This window comes from Brassica oleracea, chromosome C7, assembly GCF_000695525.1.
Source record: "Brassica oleracea var. oleracea cultivar TO1000 chromosome C7, BOL, whole genome shotgun sequence".
In the NCBI taxonomy this organism is placed as follows: domain Eukaryota; kingdom Viridiplantae; phylum Streptophyta; class Magnoliopsida; order Brassicales; family Brassicaceae; genus Brassica; species Brassica oleracea.
The window spans coordinates 34,292,036-34,312,318 of NC_027754.1; the positions used below are offsets into that span (position 1 = coordinate 34,292,036).

General features: G+C 39.4%; 3 protein-coding genes across 8 annotated transcripts; 2 read left to right on the forward strand and 1 right to left on the reverse strand.

Moving 5' to 3' along the window:
• The first annotated feature begins 7,433 nt into the window (after positions 1 to 7,433).
• On the forward strand, positions 7,434 to 13,565 carry LOC106305900 (kinesin-like protein FRA1). 4 transcript variants are annotated; one of them, XM_013742324.1, is made up of 23 exons: positions 7,434 to 7,608; positions 7,802 to 7,931; positions 8,465 to 8,764; positions 8,844 to 9,082; positions 9,183 to 9,364; positions 9,463 to 9,587; positions 9,659 to 9,695; positions 9,783 to 9,874; positions 9,974 to 10,084; positions 10,166 to 10,297; positions 10,386 to 10,589; positions 10,676 to 10,768; positions 10,895 to 11,122; positions 11,190 to 11,270; positions 11,386 to 11,457; positions 11,580 to 11,673; positions 11,818 to 11,849; positions 11,931 to 12,028; positions 12,117 to 12,215; positions 12,285 to 12,506; positions 12,596 to 12,758; positions 12,851 to 13,003; positions 13,103 to 13,321. In XM_013742324.1, the coding sequence occupies exons 2-23, from the start codon at positions 7,818 to 7,820 to the stop codon at positions 13,319 to 13,321; spliced, it is 3,090 nt and encodes a 1,029-aa protein (XP_013597778.1). In that variant the 5' UTR covers positions 7,434 to 7,608; positions 7,802 to 7,817. The 4 variants fall into 4 exon arrangements, with proteins under 4 accessions (XP_013597778.1, XP_013597776.1, XP_013597779.1 ...); XM_013742322.1 differs by having other exon boundaries at positions 7,434 to 7,593; XM_013742325.1 differs by lacking the exon at positions 7,434 to 7,608 and having other exon boundaries at positions 7,629 to 7,931; positions 10,166 to 10,294; positions 13,103 to 13,565.
• Positions 13,566 to 13,655: 90 nt separating this feature from the next.
• On the reverse strand, positions 13,656 to 15,248 carry LOC106305902. The gene is made up of 2 exons (XM_013742328.1): positions 15,007 to 15,248; positions 13,656 to 14,246 (listed from the first exon to the last, which is right to left on the reverse strand). Exons 1-2 carry the CDS (start codon positions 15,163 to 15,165, stop codon positions 13,875 to 13,877), a joined length of 531 nt encoding a protein of 176 aa, XP_013597782.1. The 5' UTR covers positions 15,166 to 15,248; the 3' UTR covers positions 13,656 to 13,874.
• Positions 15,249 to 15,380: 132 nt separating this feature from the next.
• Positions 15,381 to 17,984, forward strand: LOC106305901 (adenylate kinase 2, chloroplastic). 3 transcript variants are annotated; one of them, XR_001263090.1, is made up of 7 exons: positions 15,381 to 15,576; positions 15,647 to 15,751; positions 16,185 to 16,448; positions 16,663 to 16,809; positions 17,315 to 17,389; positions 17,497 to 17,736; positions 17,817 to 17,984. XR_001263090.1 is itself a non-coding variant. In XM_013742326.1 (6 exons), exons 1-6 carry the CDS (start codon positions 15,424 to 15,426, stop codon positions 17,599 to 17,601), a joined length of 849 nt encoding a protein of 282 aa, XP_013597780.1. In that variant the 5' UTR covers positions 15,381 to 15,423; the 3' UTR covers positions 17,602 to 17,984. The 3 variants fall into 3 exon arrangements, 2 of the variants coding, with proteins under 2 accessions (XP_013597780.1, XP_013597781.1); XM_013742326.1 differs by having other exon boundaries at positions 17,497 to 17,984; XM_013742327.1 differs by lacking the exons at positions 17,315 to 17,389; positions 17,497 to 17,736; positions 17,817 to 17,984 and adding exons at positions 16,879 to 16,953; positions 17,061 to 17,233.
• The last annotated feature ends 2,299 nt before the right edge of the window (positions 17,985 to 20,283 follow it).

Consider the following 20,283-nt stretch of genomic DNA (forward strand, 5'->3'; position numbering starts at 1 on the left):
AAAAAATTGTTATATATAAGTAATTTGATGTTTGATTTAAAATTTTTGAAAAAATAAAATGTCGATTTTTGAACTAATAAAACATAAATTAATAAGTATTTGAAGAAATTATGTATGCATGTGTGGGCTAGTGTTTTGAAAGTTAATTTATGTTTTAAGTATTTTAAACAAGTTAAAGATACCTTATATATTTTGAATATTTTTTAAATATTAAATCTAAAAATATAATATATTTAAATATATAAATCTGACTGGGATCTATTTGGTTCTCTCCCGTATATATCTTTTTTTTTTTGTAAACTGGCTTTCATTAATACTAAGGAAAAATAAAAAAGATACAAACCCAATGGGCTAGTGTTTTGAAAGGCAAATGCCAGTACAACCCATACAGAGAAATAAAACATAAAATCACAAATTGGAACTCATGTGTTGTTTTTTTTTTTTTGAAAGCCCTAGGGCCCAAATTGAAATATGCTGGGAAAAATAGATTTCCCGTCATTAGTTTGCAAAGAGGAGGAAGGTGGAGCGATGTTTCACAGTGAGGATGATGAAACAGGAGATTCAATCCATCGTTGGAACATAGCAGAGGAGAGATTGGGATTTGAGACCCTGAAGCTTTGTGTTTTGTTTCTGATTTGGCGATCAATGATTGTGAAGATTGCGTCGACCGATCAAAAAACGTTGGTGTGCATGCGAGAGTTTCGCTCATTCCAAATCCAATAAAGAGCAGCCTGCCATGAGAGAAGAGTCAAGAGGCGGTCTGATTTTCTCGACGGGAGGGCTTTCATCTGCAAGACCGTCTCATCCCATTCCCGCCTAGGAGTGATCCTGCATCTCTGAGCTATCAATGCCCAAAGTTCGAAACTATACCAGCAATCAAAATAGAGATGGTTCCTTGATTCCGACTGCGCATTACAGAGGAGGCAAATCGAGTCAACTTGGAGTCCCCACTGAAGCATCCTATCTTTTGTTGAACATCTATTTAAGATCATCAGCCATGAGTGGAAAGAGTGTCTTGGAATGGAGCGTGAGAACCAGATAACGGGTGCCCAGTCTTGGTCTTGTACTTCTCCAATCAAGTAAGTATAAAGCTCCCCTGTACTAAACTTTGCTTTGACCTTTCCTTGAATTTCCCACTCATAATAATCTTGCTCCTCAGTTAAGACTATTGTGGTAATGAATGTGTACAGCTCCAACATCGCTTCTGATCGTGCCGGAGGAAGTTGCCAATTTCCATTTATGTTAAGGGAAGAAATGGTAGCATACAGAGGGATACCTATGCGTGAGCTGGAGGTAGCCTGCAGTGAGGAGATACAGCCTTCCGGGGCCCAGTTATCCAGCCAAAAACGAGCCGACTGTCCATTTCCGAGTCTCATTTTGATCAAAGAAAACATTACTGTCTTCAACTTGATTAGTTTGTTAACTAACCAAGAGTACTTCTGTGCAGGCTTTATCGACCAGTAGTTGTGCAAGGAGCCATTGAGGATCACTTCCTTGAACCAAGATGCCCAAACCGAATCTTCTCGGAAGAAAATTATCCATACGAGGCGTAAAGTGCAAGATTTGTTCCAAATGAGTAGGTCCTTAACGCCTAGCCCTCCCTGATCTTTGGTGAGTGTGACTTTCTCCCACGCTACCTTGGCGGTATGGTGGCCTTCTAAGTTTCCTATCCAAAGGAAGAGACTGCACATTGAATTAATCTTTTTTATGCAGGCTTTAGGGAGTATAAAGGCAGAACACCAGAAAGTTGTGATCCCGGCTATGACAGTTTTGATGAGAAGCAGGCGTCCCGCAAAAGAGAGAGTCTTTACAGACCAAGATGAGAGGCGGTTTTTTACTTGATGAAGTAGTTGTTCGCAGTTTGCCAAAGAGATCTTTTTGGAGTTTAGCGGAACTCCCAAATATCTGAAAGGAATCGAGCCATTCACCATGCCTGTCGAAGCCTGGATGGTATTTATTTCTTGCTCTGTTAGGCCCGACGCATAGAAGCTAGTCTTTTTGAAACTGACTGCAAGGCCCGATCTCAACTCAAACTCTTTTAGTACCTGTAGGACATTTTGGACAGACCTCAATGATCCATCAATGAATATCAGTAAGTTATCTGCAAAAGATAAATGGGTAAGTTTCATTGCATCACATTTATCATGATAGTTTATCCTTCCATTTGCAGCTGCTTGATTCAGCATCATCGATAGACAGTTCATTGCCATGACAAAGAGGTAAGGAGATAGCGGATCGCCTTGTCTGAGCCCTCGCTTTCCCTTAAAATAACCATTAACCATACCATTATAACCCACCATGAAACTGGTTGTGCAGATGCAGGCTTTGATCCAGGAGATGAACTTTGGTGGCAGTTGAAGCCCTTGGAGACAGGACAGGAGGAAATCCCAAGAGAGAGTGTCAAACGCCTTAGCGATATCCACTTTAATGGTAGTTCTCTTTTCTCCTTTATTCTTGTGATACCCGTTGACCAATTCACTAGCTAGAGTAGTATTCTCTACAAGTAATCTGTCCTTCACAAAAGCAGTTTGACTAGGAAGGATTAGATTAGGTAGGATCGGTTTGAGTCGAGCCACTAGTAGCCTTGAGATAACCTTATAGACCGTATTCAAGCAGGAAATTGGCCGGTATTCTGTGATGTTGCTCGCTCCTGGAGACTTCGGAACAAGAGAGAGGATAGTTGCATTTTCCGCTGCAGGTAGAAAAGAGGCTGCAAAGAAATGTTGAAATGATGCAACGACCTCTTCCCCTAGAATGTCCCAGCTTGCTTTGAAGAATCCAGAGGTAAGTCCATCCGGGCCTGGTGCCTTGTTAGGATTGAGTTTAAAAAACTGGTTTTTTATCTCTGAAGGTGACGGAATGATTAACATCTGTTCTGCTTGCAGTAGAGAGACTCTGAAATCCGTTAGGTGAGCAAACCAGGAAGGGGGAGTGTTGATTTGCGGCGATATATTGTTCTGAGGTCCTAGGACTGACTGGAAATGCATGATGGCCAGTTGACTCATCTCGATAGGATCGGTGATCAGAATTCCTGCATCTGTGATGAAGAGACGGATCGCATTGTAGCTTGCACGGACCTGACACATTCGATGGAAGTAAGTGGTATTTAGGTCTCCCTCAGCTAGCCAGTTTATTCTTGATTTTTGTCTGAAGAAACATTCTTCAATTTGCCTCAGGAAGATCCATCGATCGTGTAAGTCTCTCTCCTCCTGAAACAGTTGTGGCGTTGGGTTTTGAAGGGCTTGTACCTGCGCAGTTTGCAACAAATTGTAAGATTCTTTAACTCTCTCTTGAATTTTTGAAAAGTTATCTCTGTTTATGATTTTCAAATCTTTTTTGATGAGTTTGAGCTTCCAACAAAGTTGAGTGAGAGTCCAGCAGTTGCTTCCGGCCCGAGACCATGCGTCGAGAACAACCAAGGTGAACTCCGGGTGTTTGGTTAGATAATTTTGGAATTTGAAAGGCTCGCTTCCTGCTTTAGGTAGTTGAACGGCTAGGTCTAGGAGGCAGGGTGCATGGTCAGAGATAGACGGAGGTAGGAAAGTAGCTACGGCATGAGGGTAGGCTGAGATTGTGTTGCAGTTAACAAGCAGCCTGTCTAGCTTTTTTGCTATTGGCATGTCTGGCCGGTTATTTGTCCACGTATGGCCATGACCATTATATCTCAGATCGAAAAGACCATTCTACAGCAAACAGTCTTGGAGTTGGTACATTTGAGTGTCTTGGGCATCCACAGAGTGTGAAGAGTGCTCTGTTGGCATAATGATTTGGTTGAAATCCCCACCAACAACCCAGCGATTATGTTGTAGATCATAAGTGTCATGGAGATACAACAGTTCAGCCCAGAGATCTGAACGGTCAGCAGACTGGTTTGATGCGTACACAGCCGAGTAGTAGAGTGGCTCAGAATTTGGTAATTCTATGATGCTCGTGATGCTTTGACTACTCTGGTGGAGAACACGGAGTTTAATGGGATGTTTCCAGAGTAGTATAATCCTTCCATCCTCATCAGATTGGTGGTTGGATTGAAAGTTCCAGGTTGGGCATAGCTTGGTCATCAATGGCAACATAGCGAGTTCCTTTACATGAGATTCTAGAATAGCACCGAAAATAGGTTTATGAAATAAAAGCCAGTTTACAAAAGTCCGATGTTTATCCGGGTTATTTAGACCTCGGATGTTCCAAACAAAGGATTTTACACTCATTGGGGAGGTAAAAGAGGATCCCCATTGGATAACCGGGGATCAGGTAACAAAAGAGTAGAGTTAGAAGTAGAGGGGAGGTGTTGGGCAGAATAGGTTAATCCCAAGAAGTTTTGAGAGTCTGGTTGAGATAGGAAAGAGAGAGATAAAACAGGGTCAGTGTTTTTTTTGGGTAAAGGGGTTTGGGTTTGTGGTCAGGGAGGGTGTGAAAGTTGGGGATGATCTGGATCGCTTTAGAGATGGTCTAGGAGGGGGATCAGGAGAGACATGTGAGCTAGTTGAGATTGGACCTTTTGGTTGGGGGTCAATTAACATTTGGTCTTGGTTAGTGACAGGTGGAGGTAAAGGGGTAGAAGGGATAGGATTCTTTGACAAAGGATTAGATGAGTCAGTTAAGGCTTGAAACGAGTTTGACAGTTCTGACTTCTTTTTTACATAAATTTTCTGCAGGTTTTTGGAGGGAAAAGGTTTAGAAGGCGTGAGGTAAGCGTCTGAAATCTGTTTCTGATGGCTTGGGGTTCTAGCAGAAGGGGATTTTGGTTTGGGGGCTTTTGGAGCTGGTGTGTTATGGAAAGGGTTTGAGGTTTTGTTTTTTGAGGAAGGTTTTTTAGCAACAGGGGAAGGATTTGGGGGAGAATAGTCTGTGGGGAGCTGGAGACAGTTACGGACTATATGTCCTAGTTCATGGCAATGCGAGCACGTCGGTGGTGTCCAAGGATAATGGACCAGAACTTCCACTACTTCACCACTTTGTCTTTCAAACTCTACCACAGAAGGGAGGGGCTGCGTGAGGTCAACTTCTACCTTTACATGTGACAAGGTAAGACTCACCAAGTTTCTCGTGAAATCATCTGTTTCTTTTGGTTCACCCACTAGTCCAGCAACTAAGCTAAGACCTTGTTGGTGCCTCAAGTCCAGTGGAACTCCTGTTAAGTGAGCCCAAATCTTGATTGCTTTGAGTGGAGGCGTTGACATCGAATGTTCCGAGGACCATTGAGCAGTATGGAACATCGAGTCCCCAACATACCAAATACATTTGTCCAGAATTTTTTGTCGGAGGTACTCACTTCTGATCCTTACTAGGGTTGATCTGTTACGCGGATTGTTGTGGATCTCTAGTTGTTTACCTTTACCCCACATATGGTTAAAAACACTTTGGATCTGGTTGTACGGAGGGGCCTTGCCATTGAAGTAACAGATAATGAAATCTCTGTGGATCTCAGCGCCTTTCTCAAAGACAGAGTCAGGTATGAGAACTCTCGGACGACCTGTTTCAGAAACTGTAGAAGGGGCAAGTCTTTTTAGAGACTTGTCTTCCAGAATTCTCAATCTTTCAACAAGGGTTTTCTGTAAAGGTTTCTGGTGATTGAGGGGGGGTGATGTGAGAATGGGAGGAACTAGGGGAGTAGGGGTTTCGTAACTATGGTTTTGGGTCGGGGGAAACAAGGTGGAGGATGAGGCTTTGTTAGTAATGACAGGAGAGGTTTGTTTTGGGTGCAATGGTTGTGAACATAATTGGAGTTTGAGTCTCTTCTACTGTCGCAGGAGCATAGACCGAGAAGAGAGCAGTGTCTTTGTGAGATCCATTTTCAGGAACAGTGGAAGGAGAAAGGGTTTGATTCTCCATGTGGACATCAGACTCTTCTAAGCCAGAAGTAAGCCGATCCATAGCTGGGGCAGTAGAGGCAGGGACCTTAGTCTCATGTTTCAGAGGTTCAGGAACAATAGTAGATCTAGTTTTAGAAGGGTGAGAGGAAGAGGATAATGGAGGGAATTGTTGTGGTGAAAGGGGAGAAGACGGGTCTGGAGGGTCAGGAGGGATCGGGGAAGGCGGAGGGAGTTCACCGACGGCAGACGACGGAGGGCTCGGGGCGGAAGCACGGCTTGGGAGCTTCCAAACGGACTTCATTGGGAAGAGTGTCAGAGAGGTTTTGACTTTTACACCAATTCTAGAAACATTTTCACTTCAAACTCAATACTTACAACAAAGAAAATAAGATGAATGTAGTTGGAGTTTAGGTAAGAACATCATTGGACATTGGCCTATTTTTTTTTTTTTTGAGCAACCATTGGCCTTTCTTATATGCCGGAAAAAAAAATCTAACTCCAAACCATAAAGCTCATGTAATAAATCACTATGAGTATGTACAATTGTACGCATAGGTAGTTATATCCATACACCCTACTATTAAAGAGTATGCATGTGTTTTTTTCGTACTATGAAAATACATAAACAGATAATATAATCAAAACGATTTATGGATATCTTAAATATAATAAATTATTAAAGTGCATTAAGATCTAAATTTTTTTTTTATATTTTGTAATCAATGAAAGGGCCCTCACTAAAAAAATCATAGCTCAGCCACTGGTATTATCTAACTTTTCAGATAGTTATGTTAATACTCTTTTTTTTTATCAAAGTTATGTTAATACTCTTATTATACATTTCTACATGATCTTTACTAGCTATTGCACGATCTTTTCCCCTAGACTATATTTCCGAAGTGAATTTGCGACATGTCCTCTCTACAATCAATTTCACAAAACAAATATGACATAGCTACTGAAATTGATGACATGGCTTTCGGAAAAATATGACATGAATAATTTCATTTAATGTTGATTTATATTTTTGGCAAACTTATTAAAATATGGTAATAATTCATATATTACATTTAATATTGATATTTCTTTTTGGTAAACTTTTTTAAAATATGGTAATAGCTCATACATCATCTATAAATAAATATATTCATATATAACATTTCAAATTTTGAAATGTTATTATTTTTGTATAATTATACAATTTGTATTACTAAAACTTTCAAAAATTTCTACAATTTAAAAAAAAAATTAAATATCTAACCATAAAATCATTAGTTTCTTATATATCTACAAATTTTATAAATATTGTTTAGGCTAAATTTTTTATAATTATACAATTTTTATTAGTTTTATGCAAATTGATTTAATATATATCAAATCTATATTAAATATTAGTAAGAAAATAATAAAATATTTAATATTTAATAAATTTATTTTTAAATATACATTAGATTTAAAAAATTCTTTACATATGGTGCAGGAAAATACCTGGGCAAAACCTAAAGATATTGTGACATAAATGGCTAGAATAATTTGGTATGTAAATAATAGACAACCCACTTAATAAAGAGCTAAGCTATTGGCACATGCAATAAAGTAAACCATTCTGATCTCATTCCTCCACCACTTTTTGTCAGAAAACTCATTCTCTCCTCTACAGAAAGAAATAAAGACATTGGAGAGGGGTTAAAACGGGAAAAAGTGAAAGTAAAGTCACGTCGGACCGTTTTGGTCTCGAGAGAGATAGTAAGCAAAGGAGTGAAGCCTAAGGGAAGTTAAAAAGGTTATTGTCGTTGCAGTTAAGCACTCCTCTCGCCAATTCTTTTTCAATCTTTCTAAATTCCATTTCTACCCTTAACTCTCTCTCTCTCCCTCTCTCTCTCTCTCCAAACGCACATCATCAAACTAACATTTGTCTGCTGCAAACTCTCACCTCTCTTCTTCCTTCTTCTTCTCTCTGCTTCACACACACATTCTCTGTCGATTTTCAGATCACTCTTTCATCAAATGGAATCAGATGATTGCTCTGTTAAAGTTGCTGTCCACATCAGACCGCTCATCGGCGACGAACGGCTTCAAGGTTGTAAAGATTGTGTCACTGTCGTTTCCGGTAAACCTCAGGTGCTGTTACTTTTTATTGTGTCCAGCTTCGGACAATGTCACAGCTTTTTGTCTCTGTTCTTAATCTTTTCTTCAAAAAAAAAAAGTCTCTTTCCTTTTATAAAATTATTTTCTAAAGTTATTAGCTTTTTCATCGGAACTGTGTCCCTCCCTGAGATCTAGATCTTAAGGAAGTTTAGAATCAGTGAAGGTTCTTTCTCTTTCTTATGCATGTTTGACTTGGTCAGTTCTGTTTCTTTTAGGATAAATATTACAATTATTACATCTTAATTAGTTTTAGTCACAAGATCAATTTCTTTTGTTGATAATTCTCAAGACTGAGACTCTTCCGACACAAAAGATCAAGTCTTTATGGTTTTTGCTGTCATTGAATATATGAATATGAATGGTCAAATGACTCAAATCCAAACAATTAAGCAATTTACTTGCTGGGTTTTTGAGATATAATCAAAAAGTACATGGCTTTGAATGCAATTATGATCAAACATTGGCTTTGAATGTAATTATGATCAAACATATTTTTTTTGGTGCAGGTACAAATTGGATCACATTCTTTTACGTTCGACCATGTATACGGAAGCACTGGCTCTCCATCTACCGAAATGTATCAAGAATGTGCTGCACCGCTCGTTGACGGCTTATTCCAAGGCTACAACGCCACGGTTCTTGCTTATGGCCAGACTGGTTCCGGTAAAACATACACAATGGGCACAGGCTGCGGAGACAACAGCAGCCAAACAGGGATCGTACCTCAAGTCATGAACGCTCTTTTCACCAAGATTGAGACTCTCAAGGATCATATCGAGTTTCAGATACACGTTTCTTTCATCGAGGTTGGTTTTAGACAAGCACGGTGGTTTCTTTGTTTGAGTGTTTCCGTTTAATGTGTTTTATTTTATTTTAATTTGATAGATTCATAAAGAAGAGGTGCAAGATTTGCTGGATCCTTCCACTAGTAACAAGTCAGACACTAAGGTAGCACATGTCCCTGGGAAGCCACCGATACAGATCAGAGAATCATCCAACGGTGTTATCACATTAGCTGGATCCACGGAAGTAAGCGTCACTACTCTCAAAGAGATGGCTGCTTGTCTCGATCAAGGCTCGGTCAGCAGAGCTACTGGTAGTACCAACATGAACAATCAGTCAAGGTGACTTATAATAACCTTGTGTTTGTTGTTATATATGTGCAAATCAATCATTACAAGTCTGATTTTTCTTTTTTTACATTTTCTTGTATCGTTTATGCAGTCGTTCACATGCCATTTTCACTATCTCCGTGGAGCAAATGCGCAAGATTAATAATAATACAGATTCTTCTGAAAACGGTAGCTTGAAAGAAGAGTATCTGTGTGCGAAGTTGCACCTTGTAGACCTTGCTGGTTCGGAACGTGCCAAACGAACTGGCTCTGACGGTATGAGATTTAAAGAAGGTTAGTGTTTCTTTTGTTGCATTTTGTCTTAAGGCCAGTAATAAAAGAGTCTTTTTGATCGATGTGCTGTAATGGAAGTTTGATTCTTTTTTCACCAGGAGTACACATAAACAAAGGCCTCCTTGCGCTTGGTAATGTCATCAGTGCTCTCGGAGATGAGAAAAAGCGTAAAGATGGTGCCCATGTTCCTTACAGAGACAGTAAACTTACACGGCTTTTGCAGGTATTATTTGTTTTTTCAAAATATCACATTGCTCTCTGTGTTTGCTCTTTTCTCAAAACCTCACTTTATAGGATTCACTTGGGGGCAACAGCAGAACTGTAATGATAGGTAACCTTCAATGATTCTGCTTTTAAGCCCTTTATAGTTTGGTTAATGCTTGTTCCATAGCTCTAATGCTGGCTATTTGGGTTACAGCTTGCATCAGTCCTGCAGATATTAATGCGGAGGAAACACTTAACACTCTTAAATATGCAAACCGTGCTCGAAACATCCGGAACAAACCTGTTGTAAGCTATTCCGTTATGTCACATTGTCAATCAATGAGACTAACTATTGACTTAAATTAGATTACTCTAATTTTTTCTTGATATTTTTTTAAAAAACAGGTTAATAGAGATCCTGTGTCCAGTGAGATGCTAAAAATGCGTCAACAGCTCGAATACTTACAGGCAGAGCTCTCCTTACGTAATGGAGGATCCTCATGTGCAGAGCTTCAGGTATGTTTGACCTTTAGTGTATGGTGTTTACTTAGGAGTTCAAGTATATAGAGGTTAAGAGTGTGTGTGATGATGATGTAGGTTCTTAAGGAAAGGATTGCTTCCCTCGAAACTGCTAATGAAGACCTTTGCCGGGAGCTTCATGAGTACAGAAGTAGATGTGGTGGTGTAGAGGAGCCTACTGACAAAGACTTTAAAGACATACAAGCTGTAGTAGTTTCTAAACTGATACATTGTCTAACATATATGTAGATACCATGTCTGTTTATTGTTATGAAATGTTGAACTACTTTGGTGACAGGATGAAATCGTCGGTTCGGTTAGACCAGATGGGCTGAAAAGGAGCTTGCACAGTATAGAGTCGTCTAATTATCCCATGGTTGAAGCCACTACAGGTGATTCAAGGGAAGTAGACGAAGAGGCAAAGGAGTGGGAGCACAAGCTCTTGCAGAATAGTATGGACAAAGAGTTGCATGAACTGAACCGCCGTCTAGAGGAAAAAGAGGTCTCCTTTTACTTGTTATTTTAATTTTCCAAGAGGGTTTGAGTTTTGTTCTTGTCCATAACTACATAATCTATGTATGAAAACAGTCTGAAATGAAGCTTTTTGATGATCCGGCTGCGCTAAAGCAACATTTTGGAAAGAAAATTGCAGAGGTGGAGGATGAAAAGAGATCTGTTCAGGTAGAATAAAGTGTGCATATGGTGCTCATGTTTTCTTTTCTATCTTGATGCTCATGTTTTCTTTTCTATCTTGAAAGTTTCATGAAAAGAGAATTGTTGAACTGTTGTTTTTGTCTTTCTTTTCAGGAAGAGAGAAACCGTTTGTTAGCTGAAATTGAGAACCTTGCTTCTTCTGATGGCCAAGCACAGAAGCTGCAAGATGTGCATGCTCAGAATCTTAAATCGCTTGAAGCACAGATTCAAGACCTTAAGAAAAAGCAAGAGAGCCAGGTTCAGCTACTGAAGCAGAAGCAAAAGAGTGACGACGCGGCTAAGAGGTTACAAGACGAAATCCAGTCCATCAAGGCCCAAAAGGTATACTCATGCCACATGTTTTCATTGAAAATGCATTTGGTTTGATTATCTTCCTTGGGTTTTATAGGTCCAGCTGCAGCACAGAATGAAACAAGAAGCAGAACAGTTTCGACAGTGGAAAGCCTCTCGGGAGAAGGAACTTTTGCAGGTACCTTTGCCTTACTTAATTCCTTTGAACATTTCTTCCACAAGGATTGTTCTATCAAATGATCTTTGACTCATAACTGTACTTTTATATTTAAATGTTTCACTGGCCAACACAGTTACGGAAAGAAGGGAGAAAGAGCGAGTATGAAAGGCATAAGCTGCAAGCTTTAAATCAGCGCCAGAAAATGGTATGCGCAAGATAATTTACCTTGAGAGTTATATTCCATGGTCTCTGAAAGATATTTAAAAAAAAAACTTAAAAAAGAAAATTCAGATGTGAAGCTAAGGAAAAAAAAAAATGCACTCTCAGGTTCTACAGAGGAAGACAGAAGAGGCTGCAATGGCTACCAAGAGGTTAAAAGAGTTGTTGGAAGCTAGGAAGTCTTCTCCTCGTGAACACTCAGGTGTGGTTAATAACTCAACACTTCAAATGATTTTGATAGTTAATGGAACCATGTCACTGTGTAATTAGCTGGCTGAGATTCTAAGTAAAAAAGTAGTTTTTGTTTGTGCTTTTGAGATTCTAAAGTAAAACACTAATTATGCAGGTGGTACAAATGGCTTTGCAACAAATGGTCAGGTGCGGCTTGACCCATATAGTCCCTTCTTTCTTTATCATTGTGATTCTTTAGAAATCTAATTCAGTTCATCACTCTTTTAGACCAACGAGAAGTCGTTGCAGCGGTGGCTAGATCATGAGCTGGAAGTCATGGTGAATGTGCATGAAGTACGTCACGAGTACGAGAAACAAAGCCATGTGTATGTCCCCCTAATGCATTTGACCTTCTGCAATAATTTAAGACCGTTGACTTACTGATTATGCATGTGGTAATAATAATAATTTCAGACGAGCTGCTCTAGCGGAAGAGTTGGCTGTGTTAAGACAAGTTGATGAGTTTGCAGTGAAAGGGTTAAGTCCTCCAAGAGGAAAAAATGGCTTTGCTAGGTTACTTTTCTTTTCTCACATGAATTTTCATTTGATTTCTAATTTTGCTTACAAGTTTTTTGTTTTCAGGGCATCATCGTTGTCACCTAATGCAAGGACGGCGAGAATATCTTCGCTTGAGAACATGCTAGAGATATCTTCCAACTCTCTAGTGGCAATGGCGTCACAGCTTTCTGAGGCGGAAGAACGTGAGCGTGCCTTTACAAGCCGTGGCCGTTGGAACCAGCTAAGGTCAATGGGAGAGGCAAAGAACTTGCTTCAGTACATGTTCAACTCTCTTGCGGAAACAAGGTACTGTACCTCACACGTCCTACCTTGATGAAAACTAATCTCCAAGTCAAGATACTCATGTCTTTTCTCATTCTTTATCCATCATGCAGGTGCCAGTTGTGGGAGAAAGATGTGGAAATAAAAGAAATGAAAGATCAGTTTAAAGAAATTGTTGGCCTTCTGAGGCAGAGTGAGCTGAGAAGGAAAGAAGCTGAAAAGGAGGTTAAGTTAAGGGAGCAAGCACATGCAACTTCCTTAGCTTCATCTCCACTTGTAAGACTATACCACCTCTCCTGTCTTATCCATATTCTTAGTTTAGTGTTGCTTAGAGAAATAACACATGAAATGTAAAATGTTGGTAATAGGGAACCCCACCGAGTTCAGTGAAGCATTTAGCTGAGGACATGACCACACCTTCTCCAATGACTGTGCCAGCACAGAAACAGCTCAAATTCACTCCGGGGATTGCTAACGGCAAAGTGAAAGACTCAGCTGCATTTATTAATACAAACAAGAAGGTTTAGTTCATTTTATTCTTATGATGGAGCAATGAAATTACAGGCTTCTCTATTAGTATTTAGTATCTAAGAGTGTTATGTACTTTTTGTTTGGTGAAGATGGTACCAATGGGACAAGTATCGATGAGGAAACTATCCGCCATTGGACAACAGAGTGGGAAGCTTTGGAGGTGGAAGAGAAGTCATCACCAGTGGATTGTCCAATTCAAATGGAAGTGGCAAAAGCCATGGAGGCTCTCCGAGTGGATTAGGCACAGTGACGAAACACTTCTCAAGGCTAAATCTCGACATAAGGCTCTGCCTAAGAAGATCATGTGATCAAGTTACTGCTATGTTTCACTTTGGGAGTAAAACTCTCAACGTTGCGTGATATTGAACCACCAGGACGAGCGGGCAGATGCTGCTGTAGGTAACAGATAGCTTAAGGCTTATTAGGAGTCAGATTGTTCTTTTTTTCATGTTGATAGAATTGACATCTTATACATCCACTAAAGGAGCTCATGAAGGAAATAAAACATCATCTGGTTTTGTTGTAAATGATAAAATATCTATTTAGTGTTCAGTTTTGTTTTTGTTCAAAAAGTTTTAGCAAATCGTATCATAAGATTTGAGATGTGAAACGAGAGAGCAGAACCAAAGACTCAGAGAGATATCATTCAATGTCTTTTCTTGAAGCTTTTATTGATAAGCATCAGAAACATTACAAGTCTAGGATGCTAATGTGTGAGACAGATTCTGTAAGTGTTATACATCTCCCATTGCCTTCAAAGATCAACAACAACAACAATTAACACCCAGATATTACAAGCAAGAAGCAAGATACCATTAGCTTCTCATGTCATGCCCAACAAAAAAAGAGCATCCGTGTGTTTCACATATTGCTACACCAGTACGCATAGTGTTCATCTCTCCTATGGGTGCTCACCAGACCACCGCATTGCAAACAGATAAAGCTGCTTCCGTCAGCAAAGGCATCAAGCATGATCTGCGACCTCCCGCTCTTTTCCAGAATAGATATGCCACGAGCATCTGTTGTAACTCTTTCTTTGGTGCCAAATAAGTCCGTTGATGTTGGCTCGTGTCCAAGCGGCTGTGCTTCTGTAATGGCGCACTCAGCAAATATAGAAGCCAGCTGATCTATACTAGCTGTTTCTTGGATTCGGCGCTTGTAAAGTTCACGGGTACGGTTGAGTATATGAAGGACCGCCTCATCTCCTCCTTGGGTTCTCATTGCCATCACTACCTGTTTAGAACAAGGTAGACTAGCTCAGGAAAGGGAACATATAAAGCAAAGAAGGTCAACGATCTTGCCATTATGTATAGGTCTCACGACTAGAGTGTATCAAATCATGATATTCAACTCAAAACCAACCCTAATTCAACAAGGAAAGGATTAAACTTTACCATTCTGATAGTCTAGAAGAAGATAAAAACAGAACCGCATAACCATATCTAGCAATGTAATTACTCGACTTATACATGCGTCCAAAACAAAAGTGTCCACTGCCTAGTCACACAATCCTATAATAAAGAAGAGATTGTTGTTATACAATTCTAACACTTGTTAATATGATAGCCAACGGAGGAAGGCGAAGTGATAGGATTCAAACCGGTAAAGCTACTTCTTCACCATAGAAGAGATGAATGAAGGCAATGCAGCTGTGATCTGTGGGGGCGGTGCAAGTATTGAATAATCCAATGGGTTAAAATTAAGAAACATATACGAACTTATACAATCAATAGTTATAAGCAAGCAGCTAGGAAACAAATATGTCTTTGAGATTCATCAAGAAACGTTCCTTCTTCTAACGGTTTACAACACTATATACCATTGGGATAACTAACTATATATCAGCTAATTCGCAATAAAAATTCGATCTTGAGCAGAGTAACCCTAATCAAAGCCCAAAGCTTTAAGCATCGAAACAACTTCTCCTATATTCCAAACTGTCAACACATCCGAAGAAGAAATGTTTAAATTGAAAAAGGGAAACGCAGAGTACCGCTTGGAGAGCTTGAGATGGCTCGCCTTGATCGACGAGCCTCCGAGCGGCGGCGAGGAAATCATCCCTGGGGGTGGTGGGCTTGTCAAGAACGAAAGTCTTACTCGAGTCCGTATCCATCATCTCCGCCTCGGAATCACCGTTCATGGTGTAATGCATCTGCAAGAAAACTGGGGAGAGAATCGGAGAGAGAGAAAGAAAAAAAAAAAAAAGAGAAAGAGTGATGATGACGATGAAAACGCCAGAGAATTCTAATTCAAACTACAAACCATGGTATGGTTCGGTTTACAAATTGATTATCGGTTTGGTATTGACGAATTGGCTTAACCGGATTCAGTTTTACGGTTTGATTCACAAGTACAAGCTCTACTTCTTTCCCAAAGGCTAGCGAGAGAGAGAGAGAGAGAGAGAGAGAGCATGGCGGGGTGTGTGAACTATATTTCTCCGCACGTGACTCTGTGCTCGCCACGTGCCTCTCCATCCCTCTCCTTTTCCGGAGATTCTCTTTTCCGGGAATCAACCAAATTCCTCCGACGACGATCTCCGTCGATCACCGCCCCCAGATTTCAGGTAATCCTATTTTTTGGAAACTTCAAATTTTGAATGCGGGATGTTAATTTTTGGATTTCATCTTCTTCAGGTCGTTGTGGCGGCTGAAAAAACGGAGCCGCCGCCTCTGAAAATAATGATATCAGGAGCTCCTGCTTCGGGTAAAGGTACACAATGCGAGCTCATCACTCAGAAAGTAAGCTTCTTCCCTCTTTACCTTTTACTTTATTCAAATGGGTTAATACAATCTCACTGATTCCAATTATTTTTATCAAGTATAGTCTGATTGTTCTTGGCTGTAACACCATTTAGTATTGCATTGCATCACTTGTTTAGTTTAACTGCAAGCTCTTACTATATGGTTTTAGAATCACTTTTGTATAGTGAGAACTGTTGATTTTCTTGTTTAATAGACTTGTTGTATATAAATCAATGTATTCTTCATCATCATCATTGAGAATAGTTTAACTCATAATCCTATGTTCGATTTTAGTTTTTTTACAAGTTTAGCTTGTTGGATAGGTAGAGAAAATTCTATTTAGCTTCTGTTTCCCTACCTACATGTTTGTTTTGTTTTGTTTCGTGATGATTCTTTTTAAATATAAGCTACTACTACCTTTTCTTTGCAGTATGGTCTGGTGCATATCTCTGCTGGGGATTTGCTGAGAGCTGAGATCACTTCTGGGAGTGAGAATGGACGACTGGCAAAAGAACACATGGAGAAAGGACAGTTGGTCCCTAATGAAATAGTTGTAATGATGGTCAAAGATCGTTTATCACAGACGGATGCTGAGCAAAACGGATGGCTTTTGGATGGATATCCTAGGAGCTCATCGCAGGCTACAGCTCTCAAGGGATTTGGATTCCACCCTGATCTATTCATTGTCCTCGAAGTATGCACTTTTTTCCTTTTCTCTCATCTTCTACAACTTGCTGGATTAGAGTTATGTCAAAGCAATATAGCTACTGATAATTAACTAGGTCCATTAGCAGCTATATTTGTTTTGTGAAAAAAATGGTTTCACTGGATTATATCACATTGCTTTGATTCTTTTATCCAGTGAATGGAGATGGGATAATTTGATTTACGCCTGCTATGTGGGACAGGTTCCTGAAGATATTCTAGTTGAAAGAGTTGTTGGGCGTAGACTGGATCCTGTCACAGGAAAGATCTACCACTTGAAGTATTCTCCTCCAGAGACAGAAGAGATCGCTGCTAGACTCACCCAACGTTTTGATGATACCGAAGAGAAGGCAAGCCCATATGAAACTCTCGGTTACTCCATTTATGTCTCTGTAATCTTTTTGTTTCATTTGCTGTAGGCAAAGCTGCGGCTGAAGACTCATAACCAAAATGTGAGCGATGTGCTTTCTATGTACGACGGTATAACTATAAAGGCATGAGATCTCATTCACACCCTTTCCATTTCTGTTTTTGCTCTCTCTCTTCATCGACGAGGGTCTCATGAGGCAAAATGGTACCTTTGTTTATTATTATCATCCAGATAAAAGGAAACCGTCCGAAGGAGGAAGTGTTTACCCAGATCGATACCGCTCTATCTGAAATGCTTCAACAGAGGAACACCGATCCAAGTTCACTTTTAAGTTGAATCATCCTTGGTACGGACATTAGGAAGTGTTTTGGCGAGATCGATACTGCTCTGAACAGCTTCGAAAGTTTTCCATTCAATCATTACTTCTCAAATCATCACTCTTTGTCCAATTCATTCTCTGATTATTTGTTTTCTTTCGATGTTAGGTAAAACTGCGGCTGAAGACTCATAACCAAAATGTGAGCGATGTGCTTTCTATGTACGACGGTATAACTATAAAGGCATGAGATCTCATTCACACCCTTTCCATTTCTGTTTTTGCTCTCTCTCTTCATCGACGAGGGTCTCATGAGGCAAAATGGTACCTTTGTTTATTATTATCATCCAGATAAAAGGAAACCGTCCGAAGGAGGAAGTGTTTACCCAGATCGATACCGCTCTATCTGAAATGCTTCAACAGAGGAACACCGATCCAAGTTCACTTTTAAGTTGAATCATCCTTGGTACGGACATTAGGAAGTGTTTTGGCGAGATCGATACTGCTCTGAACAGCTTCAACAGAGGGAACACTGCTCCAAGTTCACTTTTAAGCTGAAATGAATCATTCTTGGCACGGACCTAACCAGCGGTAAATATTCTCCCTCTCGCGTTTGTCACATTTGATTGATACCACCTGTATCGCAATAAAGGATCTTTTTTTGTCTCCAGTAAGATGATGTATGTCTGTCTACTCCAGTCTTCAGAAATATGCTACCTTCTGCTTTATACTTTGTAGATTGACTGAAAATAACTCCTTTTGTTTTTCTTGTTGCGATCGTGAAGAATGTCATTCTTTTTTACTAATCTTGACAATGGTGATATAAGATATTCACATGATTGTTCAGCTACTCTTTTTTCCTAGCAACCATTATTAGAATTCAACGTAAGTTTTGAATTGATCCTACTCTCATGGGTGAGGCTAAAATCTTGATGGGGGTTGAGTTGGATGATACCCTTCTATCAAAAGAAGGCTTTAGATGATAATAAGGGTAAATAATCCATGATTAATGTGGAGTATTCTTGCCTTCCCACAAAATGTAATGTGATAGATGTGGACATCTAGATCACAAAGAATCAAGATGTCTTCAGCAACATGTTAATGATTTGTCTCAAGCTTCACATAATCAAAGATTTTGGCACAATGGCTATCCCCGTGTCTGTTAATGTCCCTGCCTCTGGCTTTGTCACTGTCAAATGCAACTGCAGCTATGGTTTTATCCCACTTTAACCACACGAGACACTGTTGTTGATCTGTTGGCTGATCTTGAAACAACTATTGATGTTGCCTCATTTGGATGTTCCACAAACAACGATCTCTGCTGCTTCAACTACATGTTACAGATTCTACTATTACAGAATGTTGGCAATGTCAAATATTATCTCAAATAACCCAGTCTCCAAAGAGGTTGCAATGGCTATCACCACTAATACTACAACTGCTTATGCTGCTCTTCCGGTTACATAATAAATTTCCACAGCTCATTTCTCACGTACACAAGTGGGGATATGGAGGAGGAAGAGATATGAAGCCAACTCAAAAAGGTCGAAGAGCATTTAATACCGTTAGTAGGCGCCGTGGAGGTCAAACTACTCTCTTGAACTCCTATGCGTATAGAAGCCATACAAAAGAACATGTAATTTAGAAGAAAGAAAACACATTCCCAAACTGTATTGCAGGGTTGTCATGTGGATTTAAAGCAAATCTAGCTCACAATTTGCATATTTTTCTTCTAAGCTCACTTTGCAAATTAGAAGTATTCCCTTCAATATTTACATAGTTTGCTAATATCTATACTATTAAAATGGATTCCCAAAAATCTACTTATTGCACTATTTTATTAACTAATTATTTTTTTGGTCTTATTTTATATTTATGTAACTATATAAAATTCAATTCAATGCCTTTAATTAATCCTAACAGCTTTTAGTTAGTACTCAACTAACTTAGCTTTTAATTATTATTCGACAAACTTCGGTGGACCAAGTTTATAAATCATCTTTTTGGACGTACACTAAAGAGTTATATATACAAATCCAATATACTAAAACATATCATCTCTAAACCTATCACATGACATATCCTAATATATCAAAACTATATTGCTCCTTTCATCGAACTATGGCTCTCAAAATCAAAAAGCTCCGAAAGTATATAATATTACATGCAAACTTTAATTAGGATATTCGAGTATATCTTTTGGTATTTTCGAATATTTAGGATTCAGAAAAGACTCAATATACCCAAAATGGATCTGAAAACTTGTAAAATATCTAAAATTTTGTTAAGATTTGAGAGAAGATTGGTGAGAATGTGTTGTCTATTTATTATTGCTTACCCCACTATATATAGTGGTTCATACAAGGTGGAGTCAAAGGGAAAATTGATTACAAAGATACTCTATATAATGACATGGTCAAACTCATAAAGACTAAGGTTGAATGGGTCTTCCATGTGGTTGGATGTAAACCCCCAATGGACTCTAGTCTTCAACTTGTATGGTCTAGGTTATAAACCATCCACTTCATGATTCATAACACTCCCCCTTGGATGCCATAACCATATAGGGTTTGTAACATGTTAATGTTGCCTCATTAAAACCTCTCCCGGAAAACCCAAAACCCAATGTGGTAAAAAGGGAAACCAGAGAAAGGAAAAAGAGTACAACACACATTACTCCCCCTGATTTGGACATCACTGAAGGTCCTTGAGTCTACGCGTGCCAATCTTGTTGCGTGAACTTCCTGAATATGCAAGAGGGCAATGATTTGGTGAAGAGGTTGGCTGAGTTTTCACTAGACCGGATCTGAAGGACGTTGACCTCTCCAGCTTTCTGCAACTCATGAGTAAAGAAGAACTTGGGTATAATATGTTTGGTTCGGTCACCTTTGATATACCCGTCTTTGAGTTGAGCAATGCAAGCTGCATTATCTTCATATATGATGGTCGGACCCGTTGGGTCGCATATGGACGCATAATGTGGTCCTATACCTTTTGTTCAAAGATGAACTTCGATCTTATAGCTTATCTTTATGATAGCTTATTCATTCATACCACAGCTTGGTTGGTTCATGCTGAGAATTCGACCAACCATAAGTATTACCAAAATTTGGCTAATTTGTGGTGATGGTCTATAAC